General features: G+C 35.8%; 3 protein-coding genes across 4 annotated transcripts in view; 1 reads left to right on the top strand and 2 right to left on the bottom strand.

Annotated features, from left to right (window-relative positions):
- Nucleotides 1-341: 341 nt before the first annotated feature.
- LOC127786554 (FCS-Like Zinc finger 8-like) lies at nucleotides 342-2578 on the bottom strand. The gene is made up of 3 exons (XM_052314025.1): nucleotides 2004-2578; nucleotides 1050-1911; nucleotides 342-870 (listed from the first exon to the last, which is right to left on the bottom strand). The coding sequence occupies exons 2-3, from the start codon at nucleotides 1868-1870 to the stop codon at nucleotides 768-770; spliced, it is 924 nt and encodes a 307-aa protein (XP_052169985.1). The 5' UTR covers nucleotides 1871-1911; nucleotides 2004-2578; the 3' UTR covers nucleotides 342-767.
- The window catches only part of LOC127786488 (autophagy-related protein 9), a gene marked incomplete in the record, with an annotated part of 1007132 nt that continues 992167 nt past the window's right edge, over nucleotides 2472-17436 (top strand). Inside the window, 1 exon segment of the mRNA XM_052313916.1 lies at nucleotides 2472-2516.
- On the bottom strand, nucleotides 9859-17148 carry LOC127786522 (uncharacterized). Of its 2 annotated transcripts, none has more exons than XM_052313980.1 (10): nucleotides 16981-17148; nucleotides 16046-16210; nucleotides 14883-15063; nucleotides 14318-14374; nucleotides 14154-14224; nucleotides 13018-13096; nucleotides 12872-12940; nucleotides 12193-12296; nucleotides 12020-12080; nucleotides 9859-11044 (listed from the first exon to the last, which is right to left on the bottom strand). In XM_052313980.1, the coding sequence occupies exons 1-10, from the start codon at nucleotides 17094-17096 to the stop codon at nucleotides 10655-10657; spliced, it is 1293 nt and encodes a 430-aa protein (XP_052169940.1). In that variant the 5' UTR covers nucleotides 17097-17148; the 3' UTR covers nucleotides 9859-10654. The 2 variants fall into 2 exon arrangements, with proteins under 2 accessions (XP_052169940.1, XP_052169941.1); XM_052313981.1 differs by having other exon boundaries at nucleotides 12881-12940.

The following is a 17436-nucleotide window of genomic DNA, read 5'->3' as shown; positions in this document are numbered from 1 at the left end:
AGGCACTTGGTGATATGCTAAGCCAAAATTCTGTATCGACTTTGCTGGGAAATAATGTCCATGGTCAGAAGGATTTTTTTAAGTTTCGGATCATCTGTAGGAAGGGAAGTTTTTTATTTTTATTATTATTCAGTTTTGTTAGTGAATCCAAGTTACTGCACGTATACATATTCAATGGGGAGTGGATATCAGAAAATATTGTTCTGAAAAAGACATCATCTTTGGATCTATTCGTTTGAGAAAGTCAGATTTAGATGCCGGTCCGGGTATAAACTAAAGTGGTTCCCGGTTACCATGATTGATTACTCTTACCCGTTGGTGGACTACACAAGCAAAGAGGAAGAGACAAATCCTTACCCAATATATAATAATTATAGTAATAAGTTCCAGGATAATAAAAAAGTAATGCCCGTAATGATAAACAAGAAGAAGATGATTAGCATGACAATTAAATTAAACAAAGATAAAACCCAAGTTCCAATCACACATCATCGCCTACTCGAAGCAAGAAGACTGGGTGGAAGAAGCTCACAGGCAGAGGAAATGGGCATCATCATCATCATCTTCAATGATGTCTATCGTCTACTTCTTCCTCTTCTTCTTCACCCCCTCTTTTGTGTTTTATATGCAGAAGAGAAAGAAGGGGGGCAACCTTGATTAGATTAATAATCCATGGGAACAAGTAGAGTAACCCTCTATTAATAAAAGCTTTGGGAAAATTGAATTTTGTATCAACTTTCTTTAAGGGCTCTGAAGCAAGAAAGAGATCAAGAACAAGTCCTAAAAGGACCATCCGAATCCGGATTCTCCACTCCATCCAAAAGCATTTCTTGGCACCTGCATTCCCTGCTGCAGAAGGCCTTTTCTCCTCTGCAAAAACAACCACCACCACCAGAATACATCACCCAATTACACACTTTGATCCAAACATTCATCGAGAGTGTAAAGATTATAATATTATGATTAAATTTGCACGAATGAAAAATCAACGTAGAAATTGGGACGAATTCGTTCATATGGAGAAGAGGGCACGAGAAGCAAGAACAAACCTGTAAATATAAATGTCCGTGCCATGTTCAAGATTCTTCTTGCAAGTGCAGCAGAAGCTGAGGAAGCTCGCCGGCGGGGAGCCGGGTTTTCCCGGCGAATAAGAGGAAGAGTGGTTCTTTTTCAGTTCAGAAAGCTTCGCAACGCCGCAGCAGCTTTCCAGAATACAGTCATCAAAAATATGAGTAGTTTTTGGATTGGGTCCGTGAGAGATTACCCGGGTATAGTCCTCGGAGAGCTCCATTTCAGTAGCAGAAAGACACTCCGGCTGAGGAGAGCCCCTTTTCACAGAACCAAATGGGGACAAAGATAAGCAAGCCGCCTGATTTGAATTCCGGGTTTTGATTCCGAAATCTGCCGGAGATTTTGGTGATTGGATGGGTGAAAGTGGAGAGGATGGAAGAGGAGGAATTTGAATCTTGAGCTTCGATCCAAACAGCACCATTCTGCTATTGGGTTGTGAGAAGCTGTGAATGTCATCCGGAGTTTGATCGTTGAGAGAGTCAACGAGAGCAAGGCCAACGCCTTTGGGGTCTGGTTTATCCCGGGAGTGTTCGTTTCCCGAGAAGTTGATGGAAAGTTTGGACTGGCTTTTATCATACCCGAATGGGTGGTAGGGGAATTGTTTGCTATCGAGAATTGAAGTAGGACTTACGGTTTCGATTTCGGAGGGTGCCTTGGGCTGCAGACCACTGAAAAACCTCGGTGAACCGAAGAAAGACGAATTGGGTCTGGTTCGATTTTGGGAAGGGGACGACAGAGAAGTGTGATCCGCCATTAGAGTTTGCTTGCCGGTCACCGCTCTAGATCTATTCCTCAGCATAACTAATCTAATAATTCTATGAAAAATGTGTTCTAATTCATCTGCAACCAAATTCACAGATTCAGTCAAGAGAGAGACACAAATCAGAACCAGAATTAAATAATGGAGTTCTAACTGGAACTCAAGAACTAACCTCAATGCAAGCGATCGATCAATTTCCAGATTCAAATGGAAAACGAAAATTCCTCCCTTGTTTCCCGAGAAAACTCCATCGCTCGAAAATCAAATTGCATAAAAGAAAAAGAACAAGAAAACCTGGTTCTTGAGTCTCAACGGAAAGGAATGCTACAATTCTGTAGCCTCCATGCGGGATTACTACTGAAAACAAGAAAAGTTGAAAATCTGAATTACTTTTTCTTGCCTTTTTCTTTCTTTGTTTTTAATCAGTCTCGGTTCTTCAGCAAGAACGACAACCGATCGATTCAATTCCCATCGTCATAACTCGCATGCAAGCCATCCGATCAGCACCAGAACTGAACACTCTGCCACTGACACTCAGACGCGTATATATAAATATATATATATATCTCTCTCTTAAAAAGTGTATTCTTGGACTCAGATATTCATGCAACTCAATCGTGGGTATTTGTACGAGTGTGTGTGACAGTGGGTTTCCTGAGTTTTGAGCCTTCAAAATCGCCACGAAAGATCAAAGTTGGCCGAGAGAGAGAGAGAGAGAGAGAGAGAGAGAGAGAGTTAGTGAGTGAAGAAGATGAGGGGAAAAGGCATTCTCTTGCTGATATTTTAAAGAAGAAGCGAGCGCGTGGCCTTTGCATCACAATCAGGAGGAGAGTGGTTTTGATTTAACCATAACACAAATTCTACACTTATTAATTTCATATTAATATTAATATATTGTTACACATTATGTATCATGATGTATATCATTTTTTATATCTTGAGTTACACAAAAATATATTATGATCAAAATACCTTTTGTTTTTATGCGTCTCATGAGAGATATTTTTATCATTGATACACCTTTATGTAAATCAAGATATACACAAAAGTATACCAATAACATTATTCTTATCTATTTTAAAATAATTGATAGTTATAAAATTGTAATTACTTACATTATTTAATATTTTTCTTTGTATTATTTTCTAACCCAAATATCAAAACACAGATTGCTGCTACAACTTCTTTGTATTTTTAAAATAAAAGTATATATAAACAAAAATTATGTCCACATTCATTATTATTAAAATAATATTATAAGTTATGATTAATAACGATGTCATCAATTATGTATCACCTCTTCATTAGAGGAGATTAAGGAGACCATGTGATATTGTCTTCTCTGCCTAACACATCTTCTAATAAAAATACAATACCGTCATCAGTCATGACTTTTAGTATTATTCTTATTATTAAGTACCCACGATATGAGTACTTAGTTATTAATACTTTAATTATTTTCATATTTAAATTATAAGAATACCCTCCTTATATATTTTTTATCATCAAAACACTGATTATATAAATGTTTTGTTGTAATAATTATTCTTGTTCAAAATGGCCAAAATAGAAAATTTCTTCTTTAATACCTAATAATACTAAACAATAATAATAATATTCAAATTGAGTGTTTATTATTTTAATAATATGTTTAAAATATTCTTTGACATTTTGTACAATAAGAATATTGTTTTCAATCGAACACAATAATAAATTTATTAACTGAAAACGTCATCATTAAGTCGGTTGGACTATAAGAAAGAGAATGGTCAAAGAATGCATGACAATTTCTACACGCACTTTGATATTCAATTCAGATAATAAAAACTTGAATGTCGTATTAAAATTAATATTAGAGATATACTTTTTTTACAATGATGGCTCATCTATTTATAAAGGAACATGAAATTTTTGGAGATCTATTAAGATTAAAATTCTTAAGAATAATATTTATTCTAACATTTTGGGAACCAGTAAAATTAATATTTTTATAGATAAATCTATTCTATTTACATAACTTTTGAATAGATTTTTGAATGTCAGAATTATCTTGTTTGCATTTTGTGCGAGACTCCCATAAAAGAAAAATTTAAGAGACAAGCCTCGAGATAGGGCTTGATTGCGATCTTCAAGGGACAATAATAGTCCCCCGAGCATAGGTCTCCAGAAGATTGTAATGATCTCTTGAATTTCTAATAATTGAGAGACCTTTATGGTCTTTCGGCCATCCAGTCTTCAAAAAAACCCTAACATTCTCTAGGAATTCTGATCTCCGGGAGACAAATTTTTGGTTTCTCAATTTTTCAATTATCTAAGAATTTTATATTTTAGTGCAAATAATTATTTTGAGCATTTTTGGATTTTTTTAATTTTTAAGGAGTTTTTTACTATGACAATCAACTACTATTTAGCATTATGAAATAACACCAAATATATATATATATATATATATGAATTAAGGAGATGAACTGATTTTGTCGTTTTTGTGCAGCCGAGTTTTGTACCGATTCTCTCCGATCAGTTAATAATATATCATCACACTAACATCGTACCAACTGAGTGGTTGAAACTTGGAAATAGACGCACCGCGCACGCACTTGAAGTTGAAGTCATTGCCTTGCCCCCCTCACTCCTTCCTACGTTGCCGTTTTGACTCTGCCCTCAGTCCTACCTCTGCCCCTCCCTAACACCGTGTTTGGATGCGCCCTTTAAAACCAGCCTAAATTACACTTTAAAGAAGTTAACTCCATTCTTAAAAAAGTTTAACAAAATATAATTTTATAATTTTATTTATACTTTTTTTATCATTATTAAAATTATAAATATAACAAAAATACAATCACATTTTTTTTTTCATTTTTCTTTTAACTTCATATTTTGTTCACGAATTAATCAGATTCCAACAATTTATCTCTCTCAATATGATTTGACTTGACGACGATTTTGATTGTCGAACTAAAGAGAGATCGACAAATAATTGAATTCTAAGTAGTTCGCCAATAAAGAGAGATTTTTAGATATGTGAAGTAACATAACAAAAAAAAGTAGAGTGATATTCCCATGTTAAAATATGAGGCCCCAAGCAACGTTGATTTTCTTGGACTTTTGCGTATGCAAGAGTAAGAAGAATAAAAGCATAAGATGGATGGGGGGGTCCACGAACTGAAAGCCAATAAGTATATGATAGAGCGTAAGGTGGGCCAGGAGTGGGCCCAAAACAGTTTTGAAGCGTGGCTTTGTCAGTCGGACGACACTGACTTGAGGCCTGGCCCGATTCGGGCCCATTTTATTTTCCTTTTCGGGTGGGGATGTTGAAAAGCGTGTCAGTGCCACTTGGAAGGATAACTCTTATCAACGCTTTCAAATATTTTTATTTTCCAAAATTGCTTCCTTCATTTTCAGATTTAAATAAGTAATTATATTGGGGTGTGCAATTGATCGGTTTAATAACAAAAATCACTAATCGATACTAACTGAATCGATCGAGTCATCTAAATTAATTGAAATAATCGAAATCAAACTAATTGAATTTTGAATGGTGATAATCGAACTGAAAATCAAAATAAATCAATAAAATTAAATCAAAAACCAAAATAACACAAACAACTAAAAAAAATCGAACTAACTAAATAACCGAAACCAGAAAAGCTAGAAAAAAAAAAAGATGGAATAGCCTAGGCCGAATTGAAAAGGAGCCTATTTTGATTTGGTTTGGGTTTTTGGTTATTAATACCACGTGGATGCATCGGGTTTGTCCTACCTCTATCACCCAAAGAGCAACTGTTTAGAGGGTGACTGGGAGGTTCACAAGTGCGATGGGGCTCTTGGCTGTCGAAGGGCGAGAGCTATGACCTGACTCGTGGCTGTGAGCCTATGATGACACGATGTGTATAATACTCCAAAAGTCTAGAGAAATGTGGTATGTATCGAGGATAAGTAAGAAAGAAAACAACACTAATTGGATATATTTTGAGTTGAATGCAGACAAAGAACTCTCAATTTAAGCATGCTTGACCTGGAAAAATTTAATTATAGGTGACCCCCCAAAAATTTGCGTAGATCTATCAGGATAAGTTGACTTGAATCTTCCATCGCTCGATACGGAGTGTTATAAAAATGTGTGTCAAGATACCAAAAAACTAAATTGAATAATCAAAATTCTTAAAAAAACATAATTAAATCGAATCAATTAATCAAAAATCTTAGAAAAAATAATCGAACAGAATCGCTGTTGATGAAAAATTAAATAGAACCGATAAATTTAATAAATTTAATTCTATTAATTCAGTTCACCCGAAGTCGTAGTCACCCATAAGAGTCGCTGTTGTTAAGATGTGACAAATGAGGGCAGGGGTGGGGCGGCGACAAATCAATTAAAGGAATGGGACGTCTTTTAAGGACGTCTAGGTCTCGCTCCAGCCAGCGTAAATAATGGCGTGGTTAGTAGTAAACCCTATCCAGTATCCAAGTAAGTTTATAGGGCCCCCTCCCTCCCTCCCTCCCTCCCCTTGCCCTTTATTGAGACTATTTTTGTTCATTAATCAATTAATTCATGGTCTCCTCTGCTCAAAGGCTAAAGCCTACCCATCATACTAAACGTCACGTACACATTATTGGATTTTTATAGGCTTTTTATAATCACTCATTATGAGAAAAGACTTGGTGTCACGACTCTCTCTTGTGTTTTTATTCAATCTTAATTATGTCAATTTGGCTTTTTCCTTCCCTAAAAACATTCACCGTAGTGGTCCATTAAGAAATATTGGGTTTTGGAAAACATATTTGGACACATAAGACGTTGGCTCAAATATGGCAAATTAGTAATATTTTTAAGATTATTTAAATTTATCTCTAGTTTAATTTAGGAATTGGGCTTAATTAATTTTATGGGAATGGGATTATTTAATCTTGCTACCATCCTAACATTATTATTGACAAAAATTATGCAACTATTGCCGAAATGTTCTTGAAAAACCAAACACAATTTGTTTGAGGGTTATTATTGTATTTTTTGTGCTGAAATTTATTCGAAGGTTATAAGTGTCTTTTCTCGTACCTAATAGAAATTAACATTGAAAAATTCTATTTACACTCCCCTCTTTTATTCTCCATATCTACTTTTTACAATTGCATAATTAGTTTTTAAAAATACCCTTATACACAGCCATTTCATTTGCATCATCGGCCATCATCACTCATCATCATCGGCGACAATAAGGAACGTGGCCGCCCATCATCGCATTTGTTGACAATTGTGTTTGTTGCAGCTTCCGATGAGAGCGATGTCGGCGGAAAAAAGAGAGAGAAAAGTAGGCACAATGATGGGTAGGAGGTGAGAGCTGATGACAGTTGTGTTCGCTGCGACCACTAGTGGGAGTTTAGGCTGCCGGCAATGATGAGTGGCTGCAAACAAGGGTAAAAATAACTTTTTTCTTTAGATATTTTTTAATGTGAGTGTAGAGAGCAAAAATATGAGTACATATAGAATTTTCCATTAACATTACATTTGTATCTTTTACAAATCATACCCGCGTGTACTTCATGTACCAAGTAAGGGTGAGTTTAGTTCTCTCGATCCGATCACTAAGTTATCTTATCTTTAACTTAAACTTATAAAATAATAAATTCTAAACTAAATATTTTATTTTTAATGACGCCTATATATTAATATGTTATATTTAAGTAATCGAAAAAAATAAGATATAAAAATCATTTCAAAATTTTATCTTTTTCAATATATTTGTTAAATTTATTTGGTGACTTTTGAAAAATAAGTTATGTGACTTTCTTATCTAATATTTTTCAAATAAACTTATATTCTCTTTCTAGATAAACATATATTAGAATTTACATATAAAAAAAATAACACATATGTCATTCAATATATTTTAAAAAATTTAATAAAAACCTTAAAACACTTATTAAATTTATCTTAATTATTTTATATTTTAATTCGATAAACATTCTAATTATATTTTAATATAATCTTATATTAGTCATATAAGAAAGGCATCTTAGTACATACATATATATATATATATAAGCACTCTGTTGTTGGATTGGTTTGGCTGAACAAATCCCATAATCTAAGTCCCACTTTCCCTCCCCTTTTCGTCACAAAATCACCGAAGAGACAAAAAAAAAGAAAAAAAAAAAAAAAGTTGATTAACCTCAACGTCCCTACAAACACCTATCTATCTATCTATCTATCTGTATTTATATATATATATATATATAATTGTAGATATTCTCTCCGAATCAATAACCAATGGCTTCTCTTTAAACAACACCCAACCAACGCCATATCATCACGGCTTGTTTGGCCTAAAAGTCCGTCCATTTTAGGTGGCACAGCAAACCCATTTGTCTTCTTCTGCCATTCTGGCTGCATCCGACTTTTCAACCCAAAACCAAAAGATGAGTTTATCAAATACCTTTTCTTCTTCTTCTTCTTCTTCTTAACAAATTATATGGAATATTAGAATTATTACATTGCTTTGTTTAGGATTTAAAAAGATGAGTAAGATTACAAGTCAGTCAATCATCAGTCATATCTATCGTATTTTTATTAAGAAAGATGTTAAATAAAAAAAGACTTAACACTTAACTTCCTTAATCTTAATAAAAAAGCAGCACATGATTTCTAATATTATTTTAAAGAGATAGACCTGAATATAAATGCAAGTGTCCTGTGGCTTGGCCTTTGCATGGACGTCAGTTTCAGGGTGCCGCCAGGCGTCGCTTCAGAAGTCAGTGAGTGACTCACCTCATCTTTGAGGCCCCCTTCTTCTTCAACGTCCATCATTTGTCTTGCCTGCCTGCCTGCCTGCCTGCTGCCTGCGCTTTGTTTGGGAAAGTCCAATCGTCAATTAACTATGACACCTGCACAGTACAGAGGCCCCCTTTGGTTTGGTTGGCTGGCTGGCTGGCTGCCAAGGCAATACACTTGCGTACGTGATTGCCCCCAGTCATACTGTAACTATTTATTTTTTTCTTCTTTTGGTTTTAAAGTGAAAAGCGTCAGTCAAATTAGCTGTTCAAGAGGCATTGTGGGTTGTCTCAACATAATATTTAAGTACTATGCAACTGATGATAAAGTTGTTCGGAATTCATAAGATTAAAAGCTTAAATATGGGTTTAATATTTTGGTGTTATTTAGGGTTATTAGTGGATGGTTGTTTGTATGTATGTATGTACGTATGACCCACATTGTTTGACTGTTGAAATGATTAGTTATAATAGCAGTAAGATGGTGTTCGATAAGACAGAAAAGGAAGCGCAGTTGGCAAAGGCTCTGATTACTGAGGGGCCCTCTTGTCTCGTACATGTGGTGAGGCTGATTGGCTCCACTAATAATTTTGTGTACAAGACGATGATGATATGTCCTCGGGTAAACTATATTTAACTTCCTTGTAATTTAGATTATCGGCTAAAATATTTTTATTAATTTATGTAAAATTTAATTTTGGTATTAAGACGCTTCGTTTATTTATTCATTTTAGTTAGAGACAATATTAATTAAAATATATTTTATTTAATATTTACTAAAAATTTTAAAAAAAAAGAGGCAATCCAGCATTACCACTGCCAACGATACAAAGGAGGGACTGGACAAAAGAGAAACCCTTTTTAACATCACCCAAAATGTTTTAACTCTAGCTAAAACACTCAAAAGGATAACACAAATGATTCTCTGCACAAGTTTAGGAATTTGGATGTCACAAGTTTGAGAGTTTTAAGTTTAAGGTCAAGACCCAAATTTCAACCCACGTTATTACTGAACATTGGATCTTTTGAACCAAATCAAAATTGTTCGTGATCTTTTTTTCTTCTTCATTTGAAGATTCGTCTCCTCTCACCTGAACTCACTGACAACAGGCCCATTGACAATGGGTGCCGTAGTGTTGCTGGCAACCTGAAACCGATGTTGGGAATGAGTTCCAGCCAACATTTTTTTTATTTTTATTTTAATTTAAGTTTATCAAATAAAGTTGATAATAGAGATACGTGTTTTCTTAAAAAAACAATTTAAATCACGAAAAATGTTTTAGCCAATAATCAACTCAAAGCCACAAACAATGTTAAGAGTGAATTATACCATTTACAAATTCAAGAATAAAGTAACAATAAAGAGGCTGCTCCTGCGATGGATTAGGTATTCCGTAACAACCCCATTTGATGGTATTACATTGTCAAAGCTGCACGTATTCTCTAATCCATTATCATCTGCAGACTGTACCCATAAGATTATAGATTTCACCAATTTAAATAATAACTAGCCATAAGAGGTACGCCACTAACGTTATAAAAGGCAAGATAGAGACCAATCATTGAACAACTTATAGGGCAAGCGTCACGGGATAAAGCTTCAGCGACACACTAACTCAATTTTCTCCCCCATTATATTGTGGGAAGCAATCGGATAGGAAGAAGCAGGTCGCTTCACTCGAGATGAATACAACAGCTAGAGAGAAAGGGAAAGAGAGCGCAACGACAATCGGAGACGTGAAATAGCGAAATGCTAATATAGAGATGTGCGAAGAGGCAGAGGCAGCTAATACAATAATGGAAAGGAAATGATTGTATGGGCTTTGTCTTTTACGTAGAAAAAGCCTACCCATTTGCATCAGCTAAAATAGGGAGAATCATCAATTATAGCAGCACCCCCACCCCACCACCAGCTGCAAAATCATACCAATACCATCAAACTCTTGTGACCAAAGAGCCCTAGATTTTTTTGGCAATCTCCCTTAGAAAAATTGCTCTGAACTCATGACTCGTCACTAACATTACGAAGACAAGGGGTAGTTGTGAAAAAGGTTGCTACTGTTTGATTTTTCTATCATTTCTGCCCCTCTTTCTGAACTCCCGCTTCTCGGCGGTGTATTGCTTTTTCACCAATAAATTGCGCATGGCTGTTCTTAAAGTTTCTGCAGTTGCCACGAACACCTCCTTTTCAATGGAATCACCGCCCTGCAACTTCTCAAGCAGTTGAACTCCACATGGAATGTCATTGTCTTCCAATACCTTTGGCTCAAGCTTGACGGAATCGGGATTTGTTTCACTAAAACCAGATACAGCCCTGACACGGGTCAAAGAATTGGAATCAATACCTTGTAAGTTGGAGACCCCCGTGACCACCCACAATAACTTCCCGGAGAAACTTATTCCTAAGCTTGTTGGAATGAAGACCTCTCCCGTGATAGAAATCACCTGAAAGAAACAATACAAGGGTGATTAACAACGGCCACATGCCAAGCAGTAATCCCACTAAGTGGGGTCGGCTACTCTTATCTTGCCAATCAGATCTATGACCATATTTTTTGTGAGGACAAGGAAGATTGCAGTTAAGGAAGAGAAAAAAGATTCATTGTGTTTCCAAGGGGAATAAGGGTCTCCACGCTTTTGTTTTCTTTATATGTGTTGCGCTCACAACCAAGATAAATGACTAAATAAATAACGAGCTTCAAGTCCGCATTGCTTTTATATATTTTTCATTTTTTTATGGAGCATGATTTTGGAACTGGCCAAAACACACAATTTCATTGCTTTCTAAAACTTGTGTGTGTGTGTGTGTGTGTGTGTGTGTTTTGCTTGAGTAAAACTTGTGATTTTTAAACAATTTTTTGGCAACTATCAAAAACCAATTCACAAAATGCTTTTTGTCAAGTGTTTTCTTATTTGTTTCGGAACCAGAGAAAGTGTGATCAAACAGACCCTACAATAACAACAAAATTCCAACCTAAATTCCACTGGGTGAGGGCAAATAGATCCTACAGTTTCCAGAAAATTATAGAACTTTGATGGTGGTGCCATTGCGCTGAACATGCCACGTTGCTTCTCAAAAAGCTTATTTCCAGGATATTTATTAAAGGAATCTAGTCTTTCAGGACAGTTCAAGTTACCATGTCGCTGTGCTGTATGCTAGACTACATAGATAAAAACTTAAATCCCCAGAAAAGAAGATTTGCATTTCCTATTAGTCACACTTCAGCAGTCAAAACATAATTGTGGTCTACCTCACAAACTGGGAGAAAAAGGTGGAAAGGTGAAGATGGGAACTGTGTATTTTCAGTAAAATAATGGGAATTCAAAGACAGGGAGCCCAAGAAAATGGATTTTATTCTACTATTCACATGCATCTGTTCAAACCAGGTCCCTCTTACTTTAATTGATTAAGGTACATACCTTGCCAAGAGCAAGTGTTTTGTCTGAAATATTACAGCTCAAAAGCACTATTCCTGAGAGGCTGCAATAAAAAAAAAAAAAAAAGAAGCATACATCTTACAAGTGGAAAAAAAAAAAAGAAAGCTTTAACAAAATGGGAAAGAGTATTAAACTAATACTGCCCGTGGACATACCTTTGAATAGTCACTGCAACTAATGAACTGTTAGGAATGGCACATAGATTGGTAACAGCAGGAAACGATTCTTCTTCCTTTCCGTTGGACTTGACAAGTCCTGCCTTCAAGAAGCATGAGTAAGCGATAAAAATTAAACAAAGTAAGCTATCAGCAACAGGAATACAAATATGGGACATCAAGTGACATGTTGAACTCAGGATAAAAATTATCACCAACCTCACGTCGGTTACATTTCTAATGCCATCTCAGCAATAAAAAAATTGGCCACATTCATACCACAAGACCCTACAATGGGCCTGATTTTTTTTAAAATTTATACAGAAAAGTAACAGCTTAGCAATAATCTGAAAACGATAACCCTGACACAGGAAGTCAATTATCAATTGGTTAATAATTATGGGAGAAATGCTGCGGTACCCAAGTGTACAGGTACCCTATTCAACATGAAGTACATATTGCACAGCAGAAAGGGTGCTGTACAACACAAAATGTGATGTATAACAGGGAAGGGTGATGAACACACTTTATGTTGGACAAAACTCTCCTGGAATTGTACAAGGTACTCCCCTTGGGTACCACAGCAAGAAGAGATCCAGATATTATAATGTGATTAAACAAATGCTAGGCATGATCAAAACTCTCCTGAACACACTTTATAACATCAAAGTTTGAGTACCAGCACTACCTCTGCCCCAACTTCACAGGTATCAAGAAGAGATCCAGATATTATATCCCACAATCTAACCTGCAAAAGTGGAGAGATTTATGTCACATTCTAAACTTCTAGAAAAGGCAAGATCAAACCATGTTACAGTTACTCACTGTTGAATCACCACTTCCGGATACAAGGAATCCGGTGAGAAAATCTGATGCACAAACAAATGCTAGGCATGACACAAACCTGCCAAAAGAGAGAGAAAAAAAAAAGACCTATTAGACCCCTAGAAAATAGCTTTACAAGCAAAAGATTAATTAAGTACTGTGATTTCCAAAGATTTTCAAGAATTCTGTATCCTTGGTGCTTCTCATATGCACCAATCTTCCAAACCACTGTCATAAATATTAGACCCCAAAACTGCTGCTTATTAAGGTTAACACGTTATTTTTAGGGCAACATCCACATTAAGACAAACATATGTAGACACACATGATGCACATATAATAGAGAGAGAGAGAGAGTGCTTTAATCACATTGGAAACTCTGAAACAGAAAGTCTTCCCGGGTCTCAACTAGTTATCACCAAGAGAATTTTTATGCTGCTCAACAAGTCATGCCAATCAGGCAAATATTTGCACTTGTATAATATGTTTTGAAACTATGAACGAACAAATCATGAATCTCAACATGTAAGCTGTGAAACCTTAATCGTTATCCTCAGCAGGTTACAGTTTTGCATGAAAGTGTAGATATTTGATATTTCTAACTATTCATCAAAAATTATAGACCGAGGCTGTGTAGATAAAACTCTGAGAAAGGTACTATGATAACACTCCACTGCTTCCCTGCTTCATGCAGTACACTGATTGTCATTTGAATTAGAAATAAGAGATCATGACTCCACTTGTCAACATACTGCTTAGGCCTCCTTGGACACAAAGAAAAATATAAATTTGGGAATCTGAAAATAATAACAAAATAAAGTAGGTTCCAAAGAGATCTAAAGAATCACATGCCAGTGCTTTAGAATATAGATAAGCATGGAGTTAACCAAATAGAATGAGAAAAAAGATGTATGTTATGACAAAATTATCAAGTTAATCTACATGTACCCCATTCAAAAGCTACAGCCAAGTTCTAATTGTAAACATGTTCAACAACTTCATAAAAAAAAAGTTCAAGCTTGAAAACAAACCCCAACCCCAACCCCAACCACAACCACAACCGTGACTGCTTCTATTTTTGTTTACTTCTTATTGCTGATACAATATACAATCTTGATCTCAAAAAACTCACTCACTCAGTATGGCCGAGGCAAAAACTCTGTATCTCATGAGCTCCATCTAAAGGCTTGTTAGGAAACGTAGTCACCTGTCAAAATAGTAACATTGTCTGAAAAAGAACACAATTGTTATTTTAAACTTAAAAGTTTATTTGTTTCAATGGGTAGGAAAATTGATTTACACGGATTTTAAAATCTCGATCAGCACTAACAATGAATCGGCCATCAGGTGAGAATTCCTGCAAGAAGATCTAACTGTTAGAAATAATACCAAAGATCATTGTGGCATTCAGAAAAACTGGAAGGTGAAATTTAGAAAAAGGAGGCTTTTATGGGATAAAGCAGAATAATTTATCCAAGTGCATGGTAGAAAAGAAAAATATTAGATATAAACCTCAAGAAAATATGAGCACAAGAAAAAAAGGAGAATCCTGATAAACCCATTCTGCCATAAGTAGCTGACAGTTGTTACAGAATGTAAGAGGTAAAGATCTAAATAAATTGACAGTGACTGATCAGATACTTATCATGGATAATGTGCATGACTGAGTCTTTAATAAAGAAAAATAACAGAGCTATTAACATAAAATATGATATGCTTTTGAGTATGTTTATGGCACAAAAAGTTGAATTTGAATCAAAGATGCTAACAAAAGGCGCAAATAACTGGGAAAGAAGGAAGAGAAGAAGATGTGAAGATAGCATATACCTATAAAAAAAAAAGGGAGAAGATAACTTATGACATACCAGGCTAGTAATAATGCTACAGTAGTGGGAAAGAATAGGCACTGCCTTCTTACTGGCTAAGGCTTGATTTTCATGACATCCATCCACGTCCACAAGCCAGACCACTCCAAATTTGTCAGCAAAACAAACAAACAGACCATCATTGGTTATGGCAACTGCACTCACTCGCTTCTCTGATAATCTATTATTGAAACAGTTTTACAATTTGGATGAGTTAATGAAAGCATCACAACATGGACAAATAATAAAAATCCCGGGACATAATAATGATAGAATGCAGGAGGTAGGTACAAATGCAGGAACGCCATCTGGACACATATTAAGTGAGCATTTACATGGAGAAATAACAAAAATCCTGTGGCATACAAATGATACTTATGGTAGTCAGAACCCATCAATCTGGACCATAGTTACACAATTTGTGCCAACACCGCCCCCCCCCCCCCCCCCCCCAAACTGCTTTTCAAATTGTGCAAATCTTATCGTGAGACAAACACATATTGGAACAGGGAGGGATGAGACTTGGACTGCCAAAAATGGCAATCCGAAATATAGAACTTTAAAGTGACTTGATAGTCCAAAATAAAAGGTCTAAACTCAAAAATCATTGGGAGAAGAAGGAAGTTCACCTTATCTTCGCATGGTGAACTTGCAGAAAGTGTAGTCAAAGGAGGCAGGAAGTTCACCTTTCCTGTTTCTAGTCCCACAATTATGGTTTTATGTTATTGCAGACTTGCTTTTAGTTAAGTTGAACTTTTTTTTCGTTGCAATATCTTATGAATATAACAAAATTTTCCTTTGAATTTTAATAAGCGTACCAATACATTTTTGAAAGCAAAACACAAACCAAATTGACGTACCAACCAATCCTACCCCCCACCAATGCCTATCTAGCTAAGTAGTGTACCTTGTACCCTAATACATACCACGAATCGGAATGTTCCATGTTCCATGTAACTATGATCTGGACATTTTCACGTTTATGAAATTAGGGGGAAATTTTGCTCCACCCAATGAAAAAGTTCTAGAAGCAATTTCACAACTGAAGGTCAACCCACCACAACTAAGCAACAAATTTAATGATTCTGGACTTCTAAATATTTACAAGACACATATGTAGCACCACAGATCAGTTGTTCAGATCTTAATTAGAAAATACTTACACGGTACATATGCAGCGCCAGGTACCAGTGCTCCAAATCTTAACTAGTTTGTCATCACCAGCAGATACTAAAAGCTTCCCTCTTCTACTATAAGATATTGCTCTAATGGAATCCTTATGATAAGGCTCGCCAGAATCATCCGCCAAAGAAGCTGGACAGCCTCTCCTGTACATAAACAACATAGTGACTGACAAGGTTGTTGATGTAACCCTCCAAGTACATGTCTGAACATTTAAGAAAAATTAAAAGACCCGAATCATCTCATGTATAGGACATTCGTTTACAATCCATCACTATCTTAAGCAATCAACACGTTGAACTTCAAAGCTTAAAAAGAACACATCAAGAAAACAATTCACCAATTACGGTGAGAGTTCCTGTGTTTTGTTATTGCTTGATAGGCCAACTCTAGTTGATATTTACTTCTAAGATGGCAGTTACAAAAAGGTAGCGGGCATTCAGCTGCTACAGTAACTACCAAATCTGCACCAACTGAACAGCAGGCATCAAGTAGTAGATAAAATTGACCAAGCCTCAGGACTCAGTGACCAAGAAACTGGCGTAAATTTCTCGTAGATGTCTAGTATTTATCACTTCGGAACTTGAATTGGTGGAAAGAATGGAAAGCTTAATTACGGAATTGTTATTTTTTGGCTGCTTTAGAAAATAAGAAAAAAAATTTAAGCAGCGGCCAGACAATGCCATAACCTATTAGCCATCAATCTAGAACACCCGGCCAGACAATGCCTCTGGAAAAATAGAGGGAAAAAGTTAAGCTAGACATTGAGACAAATGCCCGGCTGAGATTAAAGTAAAATTTTCAATATCTACGTAAACAGAATTGACTTCTTTCATTCCTTAGCGTCCAAAATTTTATCAGCAACCAGATAGAGATTATCAGGACGGAACCAAACGGAGAGAGAAAGAGCGGTTACTGGAGGTCGAACACTCGGAGGTCCGAGCCAACCGCCACCGCCACCGACTGTTCGGCGGGGTCGACTGCAATAAGCGCCGGAGCCACCTCCCTGTCCCTGCTGTGCTCTCCTTCCATTATTGGCCTCGAAAGTCCACCAGAACGAAACCGTTGTGTCTAGGGTTTTTCAGTGGGTTTCTTATCTTGGCGATGCAGTCATGGAAGACGGTTGTCGTTAACGGGCTCTAGTAATCGGAAATCAGTTACGCCCAAAATTATCTTGGGCCTTTACTGGGTTGTCCATTGGGCCCAAATTACATCCCCATCAATGATTTAATATATTTTTATTATATTTGGTAATACAAGTTAAAATGAAAATTTATTATTATCTTTAGTACCTCTTCATTTTGATAAAATAAAATTATAAAAAATATTCCTTTTATATTATAAAAAGAATATTTAATTTCAAAAAATCATA

Source organism: Diospyros lotus, chromosome 12 (assembly GCF_014633365.1).
Source record: "Diospyros lotus cultivar Yz01 chromosome 12, ASM1463336v1, whole genome shotgun sequence".
NCBI classification, from domain to species: Eukaryota; Viridiplantae; Streptophyta; class Magnoliopsida; order Ericales; family Ebenaceae; genus Diospyros; species Diospyros lotus.
The sequence above is the reverse complement of the archived record's forward strand: the minus strand, read 5'-3'. Positions and strand labels throughout refer to the sequence as shown.

What these genes read in the sequence shown, in the direction of transcription:
- LOC127786554 (XM_052314025.1), bottom strand. Translation starts at nt 1,870, where the DNA reads ATGCTGAGGAATAGATCTAGAGCGGTGACCGGCAAGCAAACTCTAATG. An exon ending in ACGGACATTTATATTTACAG is followed by an intron (nt 871 to 1,049) that starts GTTTGTTCTTGC and finishes TTGTTTTTGCAG; the next exon opens with AGGAGAAAAGGCCTTCTGCA.
- LOC127786522 (XM_052313980.1), bottom strand. Translation starts at nt 17,096, where the DNA reads ATGGAAGGAGAGCACAGCAGGGACAGGGAGGTGGCTCCGGCGCTTATT. An exon ending in CTCCGAGTGTTCGACCTCCA is followed by an intron (nt 16,211 to 16,980) that starts GTAACCGCTCTT and finishes GTTTATGTACAG; the next exon opens with GAGAGGCTGTCCAGCTTCTT. An exon ending in TTGGGGCAGAGGTAGTGCTG is followed by an intron (nt 12,297 to 12,871) that starts GTACTCAAACTT and finishes TGCTTCTTGAAG; the next exon opens with GCAGGACTTGTCAAGTCCAA.